The sequence below is a fragment of the Pyxicephalus adspersus genome, chromosome 5 (genome assembly GCF_032062135.1).
Source record: "Pyxicephalus adspersus chromosome 5, UCB_Pads_2.0, whole genome shotgun sequence".
NCBI classification, from domain to species: Eukaryota; Metazoa; Chordata; class Amphibia; order Anura; family Pyxicephalidae; genus Pyxicephalus; species Pyxicephalus adspersus.
This window is the reverse complement of record NC_092862.1, coordinates 48,128,998-48,154,363: the sequence shown is the minus strand read 5'-3', so window position 1 is coordinate 48,154,363 and position 25,366 is coordinate 48,128,998. Positions and strand designations below refer to the sequence as shown.

The window sequence follows — 25,366 nt, the reverse complement described above, 5'->3', positions numbered from 1 at the left end:
CTGGCAAGGAAGGGAGATTATAATTTCATGGTCATATCTTTTCTGCTACAGAACACTGCACATTACATCTATCAGTCTACAAGTGTCATCCTTTCCTGTGCATTTCACAAGCTTTTTACTTTAAGGAACCATTTAACCCAAACCAGAAGTTGACACATGAAAAGCTGGTAAAAACTTTAAATGAAATAAAAGTACAATGTCCCATGATCTAATCATACAATGTATTTCAGGCTGCCTGACCTCATTCACTTACAACCTGACCTGCAACACTACACACTGAAAGTAAAACCTTTAAGCTATTAATGTTTGTTATCTTCGAGGGACCTTGAGGTACTGCACAGATGAAACATTGGCAGTAATAGGGTTGAATGCCTGTTAACCATACAGGCTTCCTTACTGTGAGGGTAGGTCTAAAAGTAATCAAAATATTGGAGAGTCAAGCCATGAAATAAATCTACATATTTTTTTAATTGATGAAAATTAAAATGTGTTGTCCTGTGCAGCTAAAAGCTGGCAACAGTTTTGTGATCAATCCTTTCAGCTATTTGTACCCTGCAGAAGAGCACAGATCAAGCTTCCTATACTTCCTTAGGATTATGGTACAGGTAATCAGTTGTGTGTTTCAAGACTACCCATAATTATCGTACTTTTATGTCATGTTCTTTAAATTGTAATAAATGGGCAATTCTTCCCCAAAAACATAACCCATGTTGATGTTTTAAGGTCCCTTTAAATCAGTTGAGGTGGATTTGTATCCATGTCCCTAAAGCAATGTCCTTCTCTATATAAAAGTAACAAGACAGAAGGGCTCAGGCACAGAGTGTAATCAATACAACCCAAACTGGATGCCTGTCAGAAAAACATTTAACAATATAAGAAATCAGACTTTATGCATCCTCAAAGTTCACATCCTGTCAGCTAGAGAGGAGATGAAAGGCAACGGTGTCAAGTCTTCAAACCTGTTATGTAGCTATCTCGTTGAATCAAAAATATTAATAATAAATGTTCAAAATAAAATATTGAAAGTTCTTTTTGGAAATTATGAGATGAAAAAGGCATTTGAAGTTTCTGCTGCATTATACCTTTTTTTGCAGCACCTCCTGCCATCGTACCCGTCTAAGTTTCATACTCACTTCATATTCTTCTTTGAATCCGTAGCCTTCAGCACATTTCATCTGTGTGATGTGCTGCAGCAAGTCAGCTACCCGGATGGCTGGGTGAAGCTGGCCTGTTTGGTAGGGAACATCAGGTGCCTCCCGTTTCTTGTATGTATGAGACTGGGCTAAGCTGCTTGTCTCGCTGTTCGTGTGGTTTTCATCTATCAGAAACAAAACAACACAGGGTTAGTGATTTTAAATTTACAGGAGATATAAATGAAATACAAATGAATGATGAAAAAAATAAAACAAAAACACAAACAAATAAATGAAAGAAAACAGTGGTAATGCAATTGTGAAAATATATAAAGCAAAAAACACTGTGATAATAAAGATGCACATTTTAAAAAACATTTTATATTGTTGGTAACAATGCATCAAATACAAATGAAACAGATTGAAACAAATTCACTGTTCAGTTTGTAACAATATACGCAACAGAGCTACAAAGTAAAATACTAACTAAAACGCTTTAAAACGTATGGTAAAATGGAAGACAATATGGTTGGACATTGGTTTAGGGTACATACATCTAGGTTTACAGTTCTACCCCACGCATGCAACTTGTAACATTGTTATACAACACATGAAATGGGGCAAAACTGAAATGCAAACAGACAAACCAGTGAGTGTGAAAAAAAGACCTACATGGTTTCCCCTGCCATTTATGCTTCCAAGTGCTGGAAAAGTATACAGAGTTTTGCAATGTATCCTCATCCAGCATGGGAAAAGGACACCCACCTCCCCCATACTTGTTTCTCCAGAGTGTACAAAGAGAAACTTACCATTAATTGGCACTTTTAAGAAGATATATCAGGAGGGAAAAGAGTAGGAAAAAAATAAGACAGGGCATAAGCAATTAAAATGTATTCATTATCAACAGCATGGCTCCTGACAGTGGTCAAATAGAGGTGAGGTGACGGGGCATGAGGTCAAACTATAAAGCCACAGAAAATAGGCAACTAAGCGGCTAGAACATTTCGTGAATCTGTGATTGTATACCTAACTTTATTAAATAGTAAAAGGGTGAGGTAATACATTTAATGGGATTTTCTACTTTGAGCTCAATGTGGACCCATGTGATAAAGACTGAGTGGCAATACAGAGATGCCCAAATCCTGCAAACCTAGAATTGGAAACACTAGCTGCACTTTCATATATGTGCTACATGATGATTCACTGGGGCCTATTGGCACTCTAAGAGCAGCATTATATGTCAATGGAAGGTTGCTTACATATATAATGTGGCATAAAGAGACATCTCAGTGTTATCACACTGAGCTCTTGGAATCATGGGTCTACTCTTTTATATTTAAACTTGAAAACCCCTTGAAAGCAAACTAGTACTGAGAAAGCTGCCAAAATTGACTCCACCCTGTGAAAAATCTAGATTAATGGCTGTTATGTCAATTGGATGGCTTTAGTATTTTCCATGTGACTAAATCTGAACAAGAATCCAGATTAGGAGCTGTAAATTTGTGATGATTTTCCTAATCTGTATGTTTGTTGCAGGTCAGTGTCCCATATTAGCCAGGCAATTATCTTTTTCACAAGTAGGTCAGCAATGGCAACTTCCATGTTTCTAGCACTAAAGATTTTTTTATCTAGAATCGTATGCTATTTAGTGGTGGAAGCAATTTAAATAAAAACATCTTTCCATACATCTGACAAATCAATATGCTAAAAGTCACATGTTCATGTATATTGCTTATTTATATGGATTATCATTTCATTGTATATACTATATAAAGTCACAGGATTTACTTTAAATGGCTTTCCATTGGGTATGATGTATCCTAAAGTATATGTATTTCATGCACATGTGCATAATGAAGACATAAATCTATGAAGGGATATTAAAGGTAACAAAATATTTACAATCTACTACATCATGCCTAAAAATAAGATACGACACAAAGGACAAAAAACATAATGCCATTTAATTTGTTTATTTTTAATTGTCAAAAAATCCATCAAATTTTTGTATCACAGTATATCCAACCTAACTCCATATCCTCATGAGATTCTGGTCCAGTCCTGGTTTTCAAACTCCCATTCTGGTCCTGGTATTCCAGATTTTCTACAGAAAATTAAAAATGCCATGACCAGAATGCATCGAAAAAACAGAACATTTGAAACAAAAACAAAGAAAAATCAGTAATAGGAAAAGATAACATCACCCACCCGCCCACAAAATCTTTTGTACAAAATGTTTACATTGAAGTCATATTAAAAATATATGTATACAGTTTTATAATGGAATAAAAATAATTAGCCATCAGAACTACATACCATGCAACATTTTTAATAAATATCTTAAAAGCATCACAAACATATAAGCTTTCACAAAAGTATTTACATACTAAATATTGCGGGAAGTAAAATCTTTAAAAAATAACATCTTTAGAGCTCTTTTCCTTCATTGAAAACATCCACTTAAAAAAGCCAAGCTCGTATTTATTTACAAATGTATTTTCTTATATTTTTCGAAATATTCATTACTGTGATGTTTTTAGTGTTTTAGACTGTACTTTATGGTGGATCCTAATTTTTGCATACCTAGTAAATGTTTTCTGCTATGAAGAAAAGTTCAGTAAATTTACTTATATAGTTACAATGGCTTTTAAAATTATTTTATAATTTTTAAATCTAATTTATGCATTATATTGCAAGTAGTTTATAATATATGAACATATATAACATAATTAATATATTATTTACATATTTTAGAAAAACTACACATGTAAGTATATAAGTATACTTTATTTTTGAAAATATAAAAATATTAATTTTTCAATATTCATATATTTTATTAGAATTTGGCAGGTAGGGCTTTTGTGTATTTACTAGAGTTATAGATAAATATACAAAGTCTCTGGGGCAAAGTTCTGGATTGTTCTAGATAATATACCAGCATCATTACTGGGTTCTCCCAAGTCATTCATAATGTCCCTCACAATTATCACCTATGACTTCCATTAATAGGCCCCCTGTGCTACTTTACCCCATAGAAATAGCATTGTCTGTTCTGCTTTTAAATTTAAATGGATATGCTAACTAACAGCAGGGTTATATATCGATATGCTCACATCAGCAAGGACTGATGTGCATGAATTATGTTTGGTTTATACCAATCTTTCAGTAATAAGGGCCAGCAGAAGACAAATGGCAAACTGCTGATGTGTGCTCAGGAAAGGCATAGTGCACCCAAAGTAACCAGATTTGCATGTGGCTGTGGTGTAAATCTTGAAATAAAAACGCACAGCCAAAAGCAACTTGCTAATAACTGCGCCATAATCTGCCACAGTCATGGCCTCAGTCCCTAGCAGCCACATGCAAAAAATGGTTTCTAACCTCTCCTATTCTGGGAAAACAAAACAAGTTAAAGCAAAATGTGTTTTTACCCTGAACATTCGAACATCTGAACTTACCCAGAACTCGGGATACTTTATTTCTGGCCTTCATTTGACTGCTAGGTTTGCTACCTGCAATAGGCCCTTATGCATGATCCGCAGGAGGATATGCTTCATGTAAAAAACATCAACGACAGCAGCAGTAGTAAAAATCTGTAGCTAACTGGATATATGTTAAAAAAACAATCCAGTTTTTATTTTCAGGGGATAAAACAGAATAAAGTCAAAACCAAACACATTAATAGGTATTACTTTGGTATCTTTAGCATAGAGGGCATTACCTACAGGTTAGCATCTAGTGAGGATTGCCGGAAATAGTAGCTACATAAAGGAAATTATTACAGTTGAAACAATATTATTCCTTTTTTCCTTTACTAATAAGTATAACTATGATTAATATTTTATTTCCCTGGTACACAACCTGCAGCCTTTCAATCTCTGATGTGCTGCCCTTAGGCCACAGCAGTGGGAGCCTTGTTAAAAAAATATTGTAATACCAGTAATATTTAGCATGCTCTTGGTTTGTAGCAGTCTTTTGTAGAATATGTCCAATCTTCAACCACAGCTGTAGCATTTTATCTGTCTCTGACCACCCCCAGAAATATATTAGCAATCCCAGAAAGTCTTCTGTAGCACTACATATACTGAACACTATATTTGTTCCCTGGGGATGTCAGGGGCCACTGTTAAGCCCCCCCCCCCCCCCTTTTCTACTAAGTAAAACTTTCATACCATACAGAGAAAATGTACAGATAAAGTTTAAAACAAAATATTTCAAAAAGGGAAATGGTTTATCTTGTTTTTCACAGAGTTCATTCCTTTATTGATGGCCAGCACATTCTGGCATCTCATTGTATACAAGACAATGCTGTGCACTATAAATACAAAATTGATTATCCTATTCGTTTTGTGAATGAAAACTGTATGACAGGCTTACTTGACAGTGTCAGAAGTGCTGGACAGAGATAAGGGAATGAAAAATAAAATCTAAGATTTTACTTAATAGGCTTACTATAATCCTGCAATTAAATCTCACAGATTTATTCATCCAAACTGTGCTTTCTCTTCCTTCAGGGGACATTTATTTGTGTGATAAAAAGGCCTTCACTGGATGGACATGAGGGAAATTCATAGCATTTGTAGATATTGTGAATGATAACCCAGGTTGCCATAGATTGAGTAATTGATATGTCATGGTCTGAAGCGTTGAAGCAGAAGAAGGTTATGCAGGTATATGCCAAGTAAAAGGAAAGTAATATTTTGTTTAATCCTACTTGTTAAAATTCCACTTCTGTAGGCTCTGTAAATAAAGCTGCTGTAATATTTTGGTCCACCATAAAGTCTCTCCTGCCTTTTTATATAGCTTGTCACAAAGATTTTTACATTTAGCCCAAAAATTCAGAAGTTTACAATAAAAGTAGCAATGTCTTGTTAGTGAGCAATGTCACATGGTATTAGTGTAATATTCAAAGCAGATATACAAAGGAGCAGCTAAAGTCCTACTATTTTGTTCACATCCGAATAACTTCTGAGCCCCTGACGTTTCCTATAGATTTATATATAAGTATCTTACTACAGCAGTATTTCTCAACCAGGGTTCCTTCCAGGATTTAAGAAATGAGAAATGTGTGCCTCTAGAGTCAGTTTTAGTGAAACTAGTGGTCCTTTGTAATGTAAGACGTATTCTTCCCACTGGCCATAACAATAATATATTGTGGGCTTCAAATATACTAATTATAGTGGGGGGTTCCCTGAACACCTGAAAGTTTTTTCAAGGGGTCAAGAAAGGCTGCTAACAGTGTCTTGCAGTTAGGCACACAATTAGGTTTGTCTCCCACCATACATATTATCTATCAGTGGAGTCATTATATTTAAAGAAAACTTTGGTGATTAATCTTTGAGTGATTAAACAATCTGTCCTAAAATATCCTAAACTGACCAACAACCTAACAAAACCTAACTTATGTGAAACAAACTTTGGATCAGAACCAAAGCTACTTCCTTCCTAATTTCTCTGGAAAATTACTAGATCTTGGAAAATAGGCTGAATATTAAAAAAAAAAGTTTCTCCACCCTAATATGCAGCCAGGAGTCTCTTATGATAGGTATGATAGGATGTCAGGCATTATACTTTTGCCACTGCAATGCAAAAGAAGCCCACCAATTACAGTTTGAACCGCTAATAATTAACTGAGAGGTTAATAGTCTGTCAAACAGATATCTTACTAGGTAACATGTTCTTAACCTTACTACTCTAAAGGATCAATTATGAATGATAATAAGGCATGCAATCTATGAACTTTTTCACACATTTCATTATAACATCTCTAGAATTTGTTAATAAAACTCAATACAGCATCAAGAAGTACCTTCATAGCAGAAAACACAATGTAATGACCCCCCTGGATTGTTCTATTTCATATGACATCTTGATTACATGGTATTTTCCCATTATATACAATTTCCAAATGTCTAATTAGAGTAGAAGATAGACAGTAAATCAATCTGGTGAATGAATTGCAGCACACTGAATAGGTTATGTTGAATATACACCTGACATCGGGTCCTTGACCATTAAAACAATAATAACCGTGAAGAGTTCAATGGCTTTGTTCCTTGAAGATTTTGTAAATGTTTAAGCAAGAAAGCCTCATATTGATTTGTAGATGCATGACAGTTAGGATCTGACATATGATTTTTAATAAAATTTGCAGGGCTTGTTTACAAGTAAAACTAGTTCAGCATCTTCTGTTTAAGTTTATTATAAATTTCTATTTGATATATAAAACTAATTAAAGTTGACAGCACAAGTGTTCAATGAAGAAAAAAAGCACTGATTCTACAAAAATGTCTGAAAGATTCAGATTTACAGGTGTGGAAAATAAATAGTTGTAAAATTAGACTGTACTATCAAAGTTAAGGGAATAGAAAGACAGAGGCATAAGATTTCCAGACAAACATTGCACATCAGTGGTAGCCAACATTTGGTTCTTCGGCTTCTACATGGGCTATGGTTCCCATCAACCCTGGAAACTCTATCCAGCAAGTAATTGATGGGAGTCATAGTCCACTAGAAGCTAGCAGAGTCACTTCTTGGCTGCCACTGTCACATGTTTTACTTTAGAAGTATTCAGCTCCAACATGCAGTCACAGTGAAAAAAACTGTCCCACGAAAATACTGTAGTATAAGATTGTGTACAAGCCAAGTGGGCAAAGCTGTGATAGATTTGAATGACCCCCACATATACAAAACAATCTTTAGTAGCACCATTTAATGAACATTGAATATTTTCTTCATAACATGTTCAGCATTTGCATGTTTAAGAATCACTAGAGTCACTGCTGTGTGAAGAGCCAAACACAGGACGCATGGGTAAAGTCTCTTCTGCTATCACTGTCTATCCTAGTCATTTGTACAGATAACTTTTATGAAGGGAAATGATCTCACCTAGAATTGCAGTTGGCACAAATGGATCTGCCAAACACCCCAAGCAGGTCAAAGCAGAAAAAAAAGAAAAGGATAAAAGAGAGAAGGAGAAAATAGACAATAATTGATGCAAACTTTATAGACTATGGATACATTTTTACACAGAGGGTGGCTTTTAATACCAATGCATAGAAGGCCAAAGAAACATAACTGATCTGTTCTTTAAATGGCTTTGAATAGAGAGATAGGGACATATACAATACTACACCACTACCCTAGTCAAAGCCATAGTGCAAACATAGGTCTTAACATCCACGGATTGAAAAAAGTATTGCTGACTTTATCTGTGAAGACAGGATTGCCTTTAGGAATCATCTGCCCCCCCCCCCCCCCCCCAACAATATTTGTAATAATTACAAATAACAACATATGCTTTATATATCTAAACACCATAGATATAATGATTTAGGACTGAAAAACTAGGGCAAAAAATAAATTATTCTCCTAAAAATATTTTGTGAGATTTTGACACATAGTAGTATAGATATTTAAGTAAAACAATAGGGCAAGTGATAGGACATCTGACAGCTCCTACTGTGAGATTATTTGCAATTATTAAACCTAATTAAATTTCAGTCCAACCTCCCAATGATCAATATAGCTGATGTACTCCTCCTCCCCCTCACTTGTCCACAGACTACATCTTTAATTCCATGGATCTCTTTTAGACTACGATTCCCAGGTATCCCCACCTCAGTTTGCCCATCCCTAGCTCCCACACTCCCCCCTGTAATATTACTGTAATATTACTACAATTCATTGCTACTGAACTAACAGAGGGACATTTGAAGAACAGAGACAAACAGGGCTAGAACAAGCTTTCAAATATGATAATGCAAAAAAGCACTAAAGTCATTATAACTGGGTGTATACTAAAACTTTCCTAATTTTAAATATTTGCAGCATTTAACACATTAATGCAGGTCTCTTTTATTATAAAAATAATATTTCAATAATAACATTTAAACTCAAACTTTAAGGTTTATATGAAGGACTAGGGTGCACATGTCCAATGCATTCGTCCCTCTTTGGCGGACTAAGGACACCCAAATGCTACTCCATTTGCTTTACATAAGAACCAACTAAACTTCAACTATTGTAAATACAAACCAACAATAAAAAACTACGTAAGTAGCGTCTGCATTTCCTTTTAAAACCAACATTCGAAACTCTGGAGGCAAATATTTTCCTTACACGTGTATTTTTATGCATTAACCTCAGAAAAGCGGGTCATTTGAATGCACTTCCTGTCATTCACAAATGTGGAATTACTAAATTGTTCGCCAACACGTATAACTATTAACTTTATTCCTCACCCCTCACCTTCACTCTCATACATACACCTATGAACAATGTCAGTCTCCACACAATCCCCTGAGGAAGCCAAGGGGCAGTAGCATTGGCATAGTGAGACAAAATACTTTGAACATTATTACTGCAACATATTTGTATCTGTATTTTGCAAGCATAGGTGAATTTTGTATAGCACTGGATATCCAACTGAAAAAGAGTTTGTTTTTTCACTAAAAGGCGTTTGTTGCTACATAAAAGCCTTTCCTTCTCTTCTTTTTTCCTGATACTTCTCAGCAAAAAAGCTTGAGCCAGGACTGAAAGTAATCCTGGTACGTAAGGCACAGCAGCTCACACACGCATACTTGGACAAGCTTTGCTAAGCCTATTTGAGATGTATTCATATATCACCAGCCACAACTACTACTACTACATTAATGATTTAGGAATTAACTTTAATCTGTCTATGCATAAAACAGGGAATCTGACATTCCATTAAAAGTTCCCTGGTGGGAATCAATTATTGCCATTGAAATACATGAACCTGGAAGATTCCCATGAGGGAATGACTGATTCTTTGTTTCATGAATGGAGTGATAAATGTGAATGATTTCAAATATAATAAGAACTGGATATTTAAAAACTTATCTTAATTTTTTTATATTTATATAAAATATAAATGAAAAAAAAAACTATCACTATTACTTTTTTCTCCCATCTCTGCCCTCACCCACTCACTCATTACCTATTCTCTCATTACATTATTTAATTCTCTTTAAATGACTTAATTGCCTTTTGTTTTGTTATTTATTATTGAAAAGATAAACTAACAAAAAAGACAAAACAATGAATATTCTGTATATCACAATTTGTATTTATTTTGTGTATGTTTACTTAGTGGTCTTTAGAAAAGAAATATTGAAAATAAGTGTAATAAACAATAATATCTGGAAACTAAATATATTTAATTAGTTTCATATATTTATGATATCCTATACATATGAATATATATTTACATATTAGGGATCATTTCCCACCAGTGGGTGTTTCAGGGAATGTCAGATACTCTGTTTTATAAATATGATTCTATTATTCTGAAGCTGATTATGGCTAAATTCAGACTAGACTCATACCCACTGAAAAAGGTTAACATTCAAAAAACGGGTGTGTCATTCTCCTATTTTTTTCTTTTAAGGTGTTTGCTTGCAGGAGCATTGTTGCACTGTTTTTCAAACACATAAGTGACATAAGTATCTGTAAGATACATATTTACATGACATATTTAAATGAAATGTGCTTTAGTATTTTTTTAAGAATGTCCCTAATTCCCAGTGGTTTAACATTTTCTGCATTGTGGCCCTCTCCTGTCTAGGTATAGGTTTTTTCTTCAATCTAGTATAAAGGAACCAATTGTTCAGAGTTTAAAGAAAGAAAAATGTCTAAAGTTTGTAGCACCATCTTCCTCTATGCTGGAAAATGCTGCTGCATGAAGAACCTCTCTGGGAAGTTTTGATTAAAGCAATTGCAATAACCTTTTACTGAACAGTTGCTTTAGTAAAAAAAATTACTATATCAGAATAATAAAACTGTGGATAACGGTGAAGCTCAGACTTCATTTTTCCACACAATATATAAAGTAAACCTCTCATGTATGAAGTACAGGGCTGTTGAGCTTCTGAAAAAGCTAGTTACCTGAATAGTATAGTGACGCATTGGATGCAATCCATTCATAACTTAAACTTCATAAACAAGTACACAGATCAGGAAGTTCTTACAAGCATATTTGTTCTATATTAAATTCTCAATTATTTCATTAAACAATGTTACAATAAAGTCCTGGTCACCAGCATTTTCAAAAGGACAAGTTAGTGATGGTATCCTACACATTTATCTCATGACAGATTTCCTTTTATGCCCCATTGGTATACAGTAGATATTATGTGAAGTCCCTCCCCACCAAAGTGATCTTGTCATGTTCTGAAGCTTTACATGCCCAAATGTGGGAAGAAGCTGAAACTGTACAAGCCCCCATTTGTCTTGTGGGAACACACTCTTAGCTGCCTTTGCATATGGTGGAGATCCATTAGCTTCCTAAGTCATTCCGCTAATTACAATAACTGGCTTTGAAAGTCATGCAACTGCCTGGCAATGCCTTATGTTTTGGTGACTAGCAAATGCCATACACTCCTGCCCCTAATATTCCTGACATGGGAAAAGTAATGGACCCGAAGAAGTCCAGGTAGCAAATACAACATTGACAAAGAAACTTGAAAGCATTGCCCGCTCTGCTATGAAACTATGTCCTGCTGTGAGGAAAGTCAGTTAGTCAAACGTTAGGCAACTTTACAGCTACCTTTAAAACGAGTTATTTAGCTCAATGCAGCTGGTGATAAGGGCAGGAAGCAGCTACATTTCCCGGGTTTCCTAATGGTCTCTCTAAAATAGGACTGCAGTACTGGGCCCAGCTGCAGTTACTGGGGATAGAACAGTAAAAATATCCCCTTGGCTGATATTTAATGCACAACACCTGTGCTTAAAGCTCTGAACCAGTGGAGAAGCCAACCATTGTCATTAGGTTAATCTTTATCATCCATTTCCTGTCTCTACAATCTGAAAGGCGGAGAGATCTCTGCATCTGCTCCTTTTTAACTCTACCTCAACAGCCTTCCTGAGTTGCGACAGCTCCTATCCCCTCACCTGGCATTTAAACATGGACAAGGAATACACATCACAGAAGACAGGTGAGTGCCAACTAACCTAGAGATCAACACTAGAGTATGGCATAGTGGTAACTGGGGTTAGTGTGCATAGCTTTCTATGTCCTGTGAACATTTGTCATCTACATTAGCTTGGAACATTTACCACTAATACCAATTGTATTCCTATTTTTTTTTCTTTTCATGGTAAGGCCAATGGCATCCAAAATTTTGCACTGCATTGCATTACAAAAATGCACAGCAGCAAAATACATTTATGGAAACATCAGACGTTGAGCTCCATGCAGTGTTTGATGACCTTACAAAAAAGCACTTTACAAGTTGCATTAAACTGCCCTACTAAGGGACCCAGTGGGTCAACCACTCTTTCCACAACTAAAAAAAGTTTCGGTTTCAATTTAGTAATATGAAAAAAATGACATTAAACAGATATGCCAAACCTGCCCCATCAGCCACGACATACCCTACACACCACTCTGAGCGAATCCTTTCCATGAACAGAGATTCTCTTTAGCCTGATGTACACGTGTACTGAAAAATAAGATAATGATAGTAGACATTGGAACATCATTTCCTTATTATGCTTACCTGGGTAGTATGAGTTAGGCACGGTTGTACTTAGGGTATTGGTTTTCATTGTGAATGAAGATGGTGATGACACAGCTGGAAAAAATGAACAGTTATGTAAGTAACTTGCATTTTGCATATTGAACCAAAATATAACTCACTCTTCTAGGGATTAATGTAGAAAACTGGAATCTATTGATATCAATATATAGCCACACCCTATTACAATAATGGACAAATGTAACAACAGATAACCACAATGTATTTGGGCAAGTACTCTTTAGTTGCTGTTGGTCAGACACTGCAATTAGAAACCTAGCTGAACAAGTTCTGAAATAAAAGCTATGGTCACCTATAGTTTGCACTGTTTTCAGTCACTTGAATCAGAACATTAAGACACAATATAAAGCTGATTATATCAAAAGGTATAACACACATGACATGGGTACAGTGTATGAAGCCTTCCGCTGCTTGACCAATTAACCCTCTAATACCCCTTTTCCCAGAGAAAACACTTACACCATTTTTGTTGGAAAAATTTTTTGGCCACAGCAGCCCCCTTTTATTAACAACAAATATATTTATTAACACAACATGTTATCATTAAATTCTCTTAAACAAAAGGTCCATGAAAACACCATCCTCTTCCGGCAACTTGTTGACTCCGATCCACCGCCAGGCCCCCAGACGCCCATACACCGTCACGGGGACATTTTGCAGATCTCCTTCCACCACTTAGCCTCCACAACAACCTGGTGTCATGCAAGGCCAACCTTACTATCCAAACCGTACCCTTGTGCCCCCATTTCCATTATATCTTCCATTACCCCGCCTTTTCCTTTCATGGACCCAAAACCAAATTATGCCCTAACGACTGCTATGACAATAACCACACCCTTACTTCTAATAAAACAGGGAGGGAGGGTGGGATTGCTCAATTCCTGGTGGGATATTTCAAAATGCAGCCCCTTACCCTGGGACCCCCCTTTTTATCTCATAGTTGTCACCCCCCTCCCACTCCTATCAACCAATCTGCACCTCACAATCTCCCGCACTTTCTTATATTTTAATACTCCCCACCCATATACACTTGAACTTTTCACCCCTGCAACTCCCCCCCACCTCCTCTCTGCTTTTTTCTTTTTTTTTTTTACTTACATGAACTTTTCACCCCCCCCAGCCCTTCAGCCTTCTCCCCTTCCCCTGTCATGAGGCCTATCGCCCATTCCTGCTTAGGCCTGCTTTACAGTAACACACAGTAGAAGAGCTGTTCACTTATCAATGTGAATTATCAGCTTGCAAAGGATAATTCAATTAGCTTATTGAATGTGGTGACAGTTGAATTTGTAAAAAGTATCCAATCACATGCATGGAAAAAAACAGGACTTTTTGGTTGGATTGTACATTGTTGGATGGTTAGAGTCAGTGGAGTTTCATCTCATTTTTGAAGTATAAAGGGATAATTCACTTTGCTAAATGAACAGCCTATATTCATTTAGTATATCAACCTCCTTAGTGTGCTGCAGCACATGTACAATGTAGCATACCACAACACACAACATGACCACTAGAACATGAAATCTAGAGAGCAGGACCTACTAAAGTATGGTAACAAACCCCTAAAAAAGAATGGGCTCCGTAATGCAATTATTTTATAATTGTGCCTGGAGGGCACCTGCTATATTACTAAGCAGTCAGGACAATATGCATAAGTCATAAGAAAACATGGGTACACCTATGTCCATACATAATCAACTATAACTATAAATATAAAACAAGATTGATAAAATGCTAATAGTAGGTAATTTGATTTATAATATTGCATATGAATTTCTTTGTATACTAAAAAAGTTAAAAAGACAAAAAGTTGTCATCAAAAGAGACCCAACAAGGGAAAAGCTGACTGTTTGGCTATAACTACTCCATTGGGCAAACTTAATCAAACAGATATTTCATGGCATATTTGGAAAATGTCTCTTCTCTGGCCCATAGGTTTATCTGTGTATATAAAACATTAGAGACTTGTTTTCAATCTAACCTGTCTCCAGCCTAATGCAGCATGTGTTACTTCAGTAGGTACACAGATCTTTGTGTGCTGAAACTGCTGGATGGACAATGGTGGAGCAGGGGAACATTAATGAGATCATCAATTGATTATCATCAGTATATTTACTGTCAGACTTGTCACATATGCACTTTAGGAAAACCTGATTGGTCTTTAGAGGCCAAATTTAGGTCAGAATAAAGTACACATACTATTTCACTTTAAAATACATGAAATATTTATTAAACAAAAGCATCTATGATTGTTTAAAATATTTATCTGGAGTTACACCTTAAGGTATCTTCAGCATTTCTTGAAATCCATTTTATGGCATTATTCTCAGTAAAGGAATAACCTTAAAACGCACAGCTCACACAATGGGCTTAGGAGCCTGCAGACAATAACTAACATGCCAAATTTCCTTAACGTTTAAAAAAAACACAACTCCAAGCTATTCTTAAATAAGGGAAATGGAAATTATTCACAGTGTATAATAGAGAAAGTACATCATGCTCCTAGCTATACTGTGGGCTTTGACAGGGAAGACAGGCAAACTTGTTATGATTATTAAGAGAAAGCCCTGGATGCATCAGTGGCTGCTTATTACAATACGCAATGTGATTTAAGGCACAGCACGGGATGCACTGATTTTCCATAAGTGACTACTTTGTCCATTAAATTGATTGGTTAATGAGATGGAAAAGTCTTAAAAGTCACTCTTATTCACTTCAGTTGCTTTCTCCTCCATGCATTAGTAAAAATAAAACCCAGTGCCGAGGCAAAATCATTTTGAACTTACATCTGCCATTTAGATTGTGCGTGTCCATAAAAGAGAAAGCTTCATCACAGTTGGTGCCTTGCTCCGTGTAGCTTTTATCCATTGAATTCACCATCACTGTCATCTCCTGGCGAGTGCTGCTCAGGGTCTCTTTCCGCTTCTTTGCCAGTTTCCTGGAAAACAATAGGCGCACAAGACAATAAATCACTATTGCTACATGACATTACACACACCGCTACATGATTATAGTACATCCTGTATTGGCAGACTACCTTGGCAGTTAATGTTTTTCACGAAGTGTTAACAAATTTACTTATCAGAAGAAAAAAAAAGTACAACCTACATGTATAAGAGAGAAAAAATAAGCACCTGTCCTTGAACCATGGTTTTCGATGCTCAACTGAGGCTTACATATTTTATTCTTTCCTTATAACTAACCTTACAAATATTTATGAAGAGAATGCCGCTTGTGTTCTCTAATGTGGCTGATATTTTCAACTCATGAAAGGGTTTCTTGCTTATCATAAATGGGGTTCAGTGTCTTGAATCAGATGCCATTTTTACTTACAGTGTTCGTGTACCTTTTTGTATGGGAGTCCCTCCCAAAAATGTTATTCTAAATTTGGATGCAATGGAGAAGTGTTAGAATCATGGTTTTTAGTGTTATACTTTTTTGCTGTTTTTCTTTTCTAATGGTTTATTTATTCTCACTTTTTGTTTTGTCACTGTTATCTTTAGGAGAGGGAGAACGAGGGAGAGGGAGGGAGATATGTATTTATAACAAAAGCCCTATTTGTTCACAATTACTCTGTACTTTGCTGCTTTGTTTTACTGTAAATCTCCTGATGAGTATTCCAAAGAGAAGACTGTGCTATATAAATGTGCAGTGTTTTCTTTTTAAAGAAGTGGTATGACTCCTTTTTAATAATAGCCATGGGTAGTGGCTTAACAAGACATTAGTCTGATACAGCTATCAATATGCACTGTATAATATACTTAGGGTAGGTGTATGTAAATCTCTTTAAGATTACATATCTACAGTAATATTGTTCTGATAAACCAGTCGGCCCACTTCAATCTACTAGTATTTCTACTAGCTTCTACCAGTAGTTGCTGGTTATATCAGCCAATATTAGGGTGTTAAAACCATATTCCCTTACTCAAGACTCTTTTTCTGGCATGTTGTAGCCCAGCCCCAAAAATCTTACTGGTTTTTACTAGGATTCCTAGGTTGGGTTGTTTTACTCCAGAAAACTTGAAACAGGTCTGTGCATATTACCAGCCTTGGAGATATTTACCAGTTCAATACAAACAGGACGATTAGTGGGGTGCAAACAGCATGGTCAGAGATGGCCAACACAATTTGTGAAGGGGCTTTATACATTTATACCTTAAAAAACACCTTTAACAAAAATACCCATTACAGTCCAACTGGAGTCACAGAAATAGACATACAGTCAGTCTACTTACACTTTCAAATTACAGCAGTTGTGCAGTGCCTAAATATGATGGTGAAGGATAATAGACATAAAAGAATACCCAGTGTAAGTTACACAGACCTGATACCCCTCCTTCTCTTTTATATGTCTGTGTGATGAAGGTTGTACTAAAGGGTACAGCACTGCGTAACTATTATAATAATAATAATAATAATAATAATAATAATAATAAGGGCGTAGCTGCAACTCAGCAATGCCAGCACAGTGCAATGTATTGTGAGGACAGAAAGCATCACAAGAAAAGTTCTACAACTACAAATCTTAATATGAAGGAATAAACTCTATTACTAATAACATGATGAACAGAAGGTTTTATTAAAAGCATCAAACACTATGGGCACTATTTTAAAATTAGGGAATCTGACATTCCCTAAATCATTCACTGGTGGGAATCAATTACTGCTATTGAAACACAAAGACCTGGTGAATTTTTAAGGGATTGTCAGATTCCCTGTTTTTTTTTTTTAGTTTATTTTTTATATAAAGCCCTATTGGATCAGCAAAGTGTTAGATATTAAAGTAGAGAAAACTGTATAGTGCTTTAGGGGAACAATACATGTACTCAAAAAATATTACAGCAAATGTAAAATAATGATAAAACAAAAAGATTATTAGGTAAATAACATGTGGTAAATGTTTCTTCTGGTTTCAGTGGATTACTTAACAGAAAAGGTTAGCAACAAAATGCACTCATATATGTTAATACAGCTCTATGGCCATTGCATCAAATAAAGAACAGGTGTTCACCTTATTACATACCATTACAAACCAGACTGTTCAGAGCAGTGTGGCAGAATGCAAAAGCGGGATCAAAGGGGGATTTTATGTAAAACTAAAAGTAACTGTGCGTTTATAACAATAACACTGTTTCAACTGTAACAATTCTAGGTGCTTGTTTTCGCTGTAATATCTCATATTAAGTAATGCTAAAGTTTGTAGTTGAGGGCCATTTTTTAATTAGCACAAAAAGAATACTTTACTCCTGTACAATTAAGCAGCAGCATTTGTTGAAATGACTTCTGTAACTTCCTGCAATGCAATGCTGTGTAATGAATAGCAGGTCCCTGTGGCTGGGAGGGGGCCCGGGTAAGTCTGCTGTTTATTCAAAGACACCAGCAGAAGTTAATAGACAGTTATAAACTAATTGAGTGTGTCCGTAGTGATATCTTCCCATTCATCTAGCTCAATCTATTTAGCTTTGCTAAGCTTCCATATGGCGCTGAATCCTGCTGCTTGAAACAGTCATATAAAGAACAATGTAGTAAGAAAAGATGCAGCACCAGGGAGCAAAGAGTTGAAGTATTCTCTCAAACCCCTTTAGACAATACTAATGATAACTTTGCTGTGGAACTGTATAATAGTCTGAAATTTCCCTAAACACAGGAAAAAATACCCCAAAACCTAATTTAATTTAATACATTGTGCTTAGAAATGATGATAATCCATATGCAATGTCCCGATTATAAAATGTAATTTTAAGGTACTAAAAATACTTTTGTAAAGCCCAAGTTTTTTTTTTTCCAGGATGGGTTTTCTGATGATGATAATGTATAGGAAAACACTGGAAGTTCACATGATGAGGCACATAGCAGATGGTAGACAGTGGCAGAGCGTTGTCACCCTATAACAGCAAGAACCTGAACGGGAACCTTCATGGCAAATATTCGGATATTATTTTGAAACCTAAAAAATTGAGTAAGACTGACTTTTGAAATAGAAAATTATTAGGTTTATATATATTTGCATTTATATTGACTTTGTGACTATTCTCAAGTATATACACTGGTAAGGTTCCATGACAGCACCACTGCCTGGATGAGGAACACTGATCCAGCAACATTTATCCACACACGCTGGTTGGTCCTCAGTAGTCCCCCTCTTGCTGATGTTGTTCATATTTATGTTATTCTCCAGTCATTAAAAAACTCAAGTCTTGGGCAGCTAATAGTATCAATGTCACACAGGCAGTGATGCGGACACTCAAAAAAGGATCTTGGCTCATCTTTTATTGAGAAACAGTTAATGATAATGTAGAACAATAAATTGGTGTCCTGATTAATTTTCATTGTGCTCCCAAAATGATCCCACCTGGCCAGGTTTAATGTTTGTTTTTTCTTTTATTTGTCATTATCTGCTTCAAACCTTTACCACTACACAAACATCCATACAATAGGGAATTTTGTCATCACAGAATCATATTACTTTATCATAAAAAGGGCTACAGAACTTCCCATTCAAATGCAAAACATGCCAGATGTTGTAAACAAGAAATTGCATACAAAGCTACACAATTACACTGCAAATAAAGAGGGACTGAGTGCCAAGAGATTTTACCATCATAGTTCTAAATACAAAGATGAGAAGCATCCAGAAGGACCTAAATTGAATGTGATCTTTCTTTTCTGAGCTTAATAAAAAGCATGACCCTTTATTATGGAACTCTTTTGTCCACAGACGACTATAGGGATATGGCCTTAAACATGCCTGGATTCCAGGGCAGTAACAGTAAAAACTGACCATTCATCTGTCTTTTTAACTATAAATCTCTGTGTACTATACAAAAAATTAATTTAAGGCTCAAGGGCATTAAGACATACCCATTATTAAAACGTGTGTTAAAAATCAATAACAACAATACAATGCACTCAGTAAGGTATACCTGTACCACGAGGTCACTTTATTCTCATAATAGAACAGCAGAAAGGTTTCCTTGTACTCTAACAGTAACATCATGAATTGACTCTTTCTGGTATTGACAGATACAGCCACCCTATTAGAAGTTGACACTTCTTAAACTAGCCATACACTACGTAATATTTAAAGGAGAAATCATAAATTCATCAGACATTATTCAAAACAATCAAAATTTATAACTGATTTTTGGGCATAATGTCAAATGTAAATTGATTGGTCAATTGGATATCCATTGTATTAAATTTCATTGCAATTAACAAGTGAATGGTGCATCAAATACTTGTACTTGATTCAAATTTTTGTAATATCAATCACCTTTTACCTTGAATGTCTGTGCCCCCTACCCTGATATGTAGGACCCCCATTCAAGCTGTCAATAACAGCTGTCCTCCGCTTACCTACAATGCAAAATGGCCTTCTTGAGTTTTTTATTACCCAAAATGTACATGGTCATCAATAGGTAAAATTGTTCTAAGTATTCTAAATCCTTGCAAAACAAAAGTGGTAGTATACAAATTAACTACTGTGTTTAATATGCTGGCACTAGTTGTGTGGATTGGGAACTTTATACTTCTAGTAGTGAATGCCCAGAAGAGCCTGGCTATGTTATACATCCATGGAGACCATTGTGGGTCACATCTAAAACTTTTGGAGTAAGGGTAAAGTAAGGAGCATCATATTCAATTTTAAATAAGATTTTAACAACACTTTACTGGCACAGCCCGACAATACTATGTTTATGGAACTGATAGCTTGTTGGTCTCCTAGAAGTATACAGTAGTAAAATCCCTGGGCCTTAAAACCTGGAACATTCACAAATGACTACATGGAAAAGTAGATACATGTTTATGTGTAATTGTAAATTACAGAGTTATGTCTCCACATAATCACAGGTAAAATAATCAGCATGTTAGTTTTAAACAGTTACCTAACACCATTGAACTACTACCTAGAATGGGTGAAAGAATGGATCTCCGGTGGTGCTATGGTGCTAGTGTGGGAGATATTTTTAAAGCATTGACCTTGCTATGTGTCAATGTTGTTTACATTTTTACAGCTTTTCTTTCCAATGTGTCCAATGTGAGGTAAACTGCAGCTGGACCTCAAACGCCAAGATAAGAAGCAGTCTACAATGTCTTCATTATTGTCTTCATATGAATGATGTGTATGATCTGTCTCAAAAACAAAGGTCATTGCAGCAGAAGGGGGTTAATAAATAGGTTCATAAGATATAAGATGGTTTTGTATGTTGCTCACTCTTCATGGCACAAGCTGTGTGGCAACCCACTGACTTACGTGACTCCTGCAGAAGACTTCATTAGTCAATGCCAACTTCAATCTGCTTCAGTTATGTTACTTCTGGACCCCAGAGGAAAGGAGCTCTCCACAGTGAATGCAAGCTACACTAAAGATAAACTGGCTCATTTTACAACACATCAGACCAGCACGTCCTTACTCTCAACAGCATCCCAAAACACAGGAAAATCTATAAATGCTATTAACCTTGCCAAAGTATTAAATGAAAGAGATAGGCAGTGTAGGCAGGATCTCCTTCAGCAATGGCAGTGTAACTCTTGTTATACATCATTTACATAGGACAAACATAACATGGAAAGCCTTAATCACACTACGTATGCACATGTCTACATTTCTATGTCATCAACATAGTCACTTGACTATGCACTCAAGTTTATATACGCTGCACGATTTCAAGTTAACTATGAAAATGGAGGTTGATGCCATATCTATTTGACTTAAATATTCATTGTACATCTGGGCTTTAAAAGGTAAGTCCATCCAACAGTGTTACAATTTATTTTAGTAAATGGCACTCCAATGTATCATGCTGCAGGTTAAAATTTTGGCCTGTTGTGGTGCATTAGGCAGCCAAATATAAATAAATTAGCTGCCTTTTTTAAAAGCAACCATTAAGTGTACCACAACACTTTATCAGAATGAACCCTAAGGAGATACTGTCACACCCTAATGGGTAAGGTGGAAGGGAAGGGTCTATAGGCCCGTATAAAAAATAGCCTGCAATAACAAAAAATATAGGATTGCTTAGAAATAAGGATGGGTGAGCTACCATTTTTTTAATGCTTAAATTTTAAAGACAACCAAATTCCAAGGAGGAGCAAGTTACTACTTGACCATTTTTTACTTTAAACTATATATACATTTAAAGATAAACTTCAGTATAAACAAATATTATCTAAATAAAAGAGGTGTGTGTAGTCTCCTTTAAATTTTGGTGTGCGTTGTGCATTTCTTCCAAACCTGTGCAGTATTGTAGTTTAAAGCTGTGCATTTGTTGCGCAGCAGCTACTTTTAAGGAAGACCGATCACTGCTGATTTCTTACATTGTGCAGGATGAAGGTTGAAAAGGTTGATGTTAGGTTGAAAAAAAGTTCATCACGTTCAACCACTAGGGAAATAAACATATACGAGATATAAAAAACCCCATGGACATAATTGATCCAGAGGAAGGCAAAAAAAAAGAAAAAACCCTGGAACAATTTGCTGCAACATGAGGCCATGAGGCAATCGGATGTTCCCTGGATCAACACTCTATTATCTTTACCTTAAAGCTTTAATACCCAGTTATATTCTGTGCTTCTAGAAAAGCATTCAGCTTTCTCTTAAAGCAATCTATAGTAGTTGCTGAAACTGCTTCCTGAGGGCGCCTATTCCAAATTTTCACAGACCTTACAGTGAAGAATCATTTCCTTTTCCAGAGCCTTAACGTCATTTCCTCCAGACGCAAAGAGTGCCTTCTTGTCCATTGTAATGATCTCAAAGTGAATAATTGGGAAGAGAGTTCTCTATATGAATCATTTATATATTTATACAGGGTGATCATATCCCCCCTTAAACGTCTCTTATGAAGGGAGAATAGATTCAGTTCAGCTAATCTCTCCTCATAGCTGAGCTCCTCCATTCCTTTTATTAGTTTAGTTGCTCTTCTCTGCACTCGCTTCAATTCCACAATGTCCTTTTTGTGAACTGGTGCCCAAAACTGGACTGCATATTCCAGATGTAGTCTGACTAATGCTTTGTACAGGGACAGGATTATATCTCCATCTTTGCAGTCTATTCTCATATGAGCCACCATTCTATGGTTTCCTGGTAGTGGGTGGATCTGCCAGGTACCTCCTGAAGCTCTTCTCTCTTTACAGGCAGATGTCACCACTACTTTTTGAAGAAATAGGGGAGTTTGCATTAGGCGTACACCAATTTATCTAAAGCCTCTGAGGCTAATGAGGAAAATATTTTAATGAATAACTGTTTGTGCCTAGAATTAGGCTTTTAAACAAACAGAGTATAATAAACAGATAAGAAGCAGTTGCATGGTTATACTAATAAACAGGCAATGGGACTGAAAACAATCGTACTATAACAATTTAGGCATGAGCTTGTTATCTGGATCAGCAATTAGTTTCGCCTTCTGGACTTCGACAAAACAATTGTGGCAAATATATGGCACTAAATGTCTGCTATGGGGAAGGTGAGTGTGGTGGTGATAGATGGGTCATTAGACTGTTTAATTCTGATTTAATAGCACAGTATTGTCAGCTGTAACACATTTAATTTCCCAACAATTCAGACTGTGGCAGTTTTTATGTCAGTGACAAATTTACAGCTACCCCGATGGCCCTAAAGCATAGGCCTCTCTTCCCCTATGTGAAAGCTCATTAATTTATGACATCTCATTCCCTGATAGTCTCAGTACATTCCTAGCGCTTTTCCTGCAAGAGACATATTTTATCCCTAAAGCTAGTGTGATTATCTAATTGACAAGCAAATTAAATAAGCTGGAACAATTTAACAAGGCAATGTTTCAGTAGATAGAGGCAGAAAAAGTTGCCATGTAAACAAGAAAGAGATACCCCAGAAATTACATGGCTTTACGTAAATGCTCTGCAAAAGAGAGAGACAGTGATTCTCAACTAAGGAGAAAATGTAACCACATGTTGCAACAACTGAAAAGGTACCATTATATCATACACTGTTCCAAAGGTGGTACACATGATCTCAGAACACATGTAAAGCAATATGACAACTCATATATCATAAAGTGATAGATATATAGTGGAGTGATATTCATATAGTGGAGATGTCACTATATGGTTAGAAATTTATTGGCAGTTTTCTAGTATCTAGGTAGCAGTGATTAGATGGCAATGTGTGTCTCTTCAGATTCAAATATGTGTACTAAACTGTGGATGTGAAGGTTGATTAAAAGTGCATCTCCTAATAATTTATTTGGGTCTATGCCCAACTAGAGTCTCATGAGTCTGAATAATTAATAGGCAGAAGGATCAATAGGCAAAAAACAGCAATCCAAATACAAAAGAGAACCCATGTTCACCCACCTGCAAGTGTATTTATACACCATTCTGATAATAGGACATATACATTTTGTAGCCTATTTGGACACCTTCCTTTTTAGCGTAACACAATGGGAACAAGATGGATCGGGCAATTAATATGGATTTTGACATTACTGTACCTAGGACTGAAATAAAATATTCTGCAAAGTATTTTTTGCAAAAAGGTATTTAATGGAGTTCATTAAATCTCACAAATGAATATAATTACCAGCTAATGATACACACTTCCTTATTACAGTTTTTTCTGTTGATCTTCCAACAACCTTAGAGCAGCAAATGTATAGCTTTGGCAGACAAAAACAGAAGGTAAAGATCTACTCGTATATTAATTATTGCAACACCTACTGTACACCAATATATTACATATGTCAAAAGGTAAGAAGAACATGTACTATAATAGTGTTATATGAAAACTGCTAAAATACAAAGTTAAATGTCACCATTCCCAGGCCGGGGTTAATTGGCAGATGCCTTCCTCTGACTTTCACTATAATAAAGAATAATTTGCTCAACAAAACTGCTAATAGGGAAGGAATCCCCATATTGGCAACAACCACTGATAAGTGTCCTTTGTATAGGCTGTTGTAGCTTTAATTAGCTCGCTATTTTCAGCAAAGCAGAAGGACGAAAAACCTATTTTCTGCCTTTGTCAGCCTGACGCAATTACAGAAGAGTGTGACTAATAGAATATTCCTAATTTAAAGTGTTTTTGTATTTGTAATTTTGGTAGATACATATAGGAAGAAATAATACTGCCAAGAACATACTACCTTTAGACCGAAACCTCCCTCACTAAAATGTATAACAAAGTAGACAACCAGTGCTGGGACAGGTAGGAGCTTTGGACCTTATTCAGTCCGCTTCAGCATTATTACAACTTACCCATTTAAACCTGCACAGAAAAATAACAATTAGGGAATGGCTGTTTAAAAATGATTGATGTCTGAGGTGCAAATATTATCTTCCATGATGCACTTTCACAAGTAACTCTCAGTATCAGTATCTAAGAACCTATGTAAACTTTGGTGCAGGATAAATAGCAGAATGAAAATGATAGGAAAAGTATACAAATATTACCTTTTGCCCCCAAAAAAGGTACGTATTTTGCATATAGGTCTACAGTATAAATCTGTAAGGTATAATATAGCGTGTTTTCTAGTCAGTTTTACCCAGTGTACATTCGTGTGTGTTGTTCATATTTTGACACCAGTGCTGTCCCACAATTCAGTTATTGTTTTAAATGTATATATCTGTATATTAGCAGATCCATACAAGCTAGGTCAGCCTTTCTGAACCTTTTTAGCCCTGAGGAACCCTTAAAGTAATTTT

The 25,366-nt window shown here is 35.9% G+C and overlaps 1 protein-coding gene across 10 annotated transcripts in view; it reads right to left on the bottom strand.

The window, feature by feature from the left end:
* Window positions 1-25,366, bottom strand: part of PTPRM (protein tyrosine phosphatase receptor type M) — a 416,833-nt gene that overhangs the window by 77,963 nt on the left and 313,504 nt on the right. For 4 of the 10 annotated variants that reach the window (XM_072411414.1, XM_072411416.1, XM_072411418.1 and 1 more), the window contains 5 exons: window positions 15,475-15,626; window positions 12,653-12,727; window positions 8,019-8,045; window positions 3,160-3,237; window positions 1,134-1,318 (listed from right to left, as the gene is read on the bottom strand). In XM_072411414.1, coding sequence (XP_072267515.1) covers window positions 1,134-1,318; window positions 3,160-3,237; window positions 8,019-8,045; window positions 12,653-12,727; window positions 15,475-15,626 — 517 coding nt within the window. The remainder of the gene's footprint in view (window positions 1-1,133; window positions 1,319-3,159; window positions 3,238-8,018; window positions 8,046-12,652; window positions 12,728-15,474; window positions 15,627-25,366) is intronic. The other 6 variants (XM_072411421.1, XM_072411423.1, XM_072411424.1 and 3 more) reach the window with 3 other exon arrangements.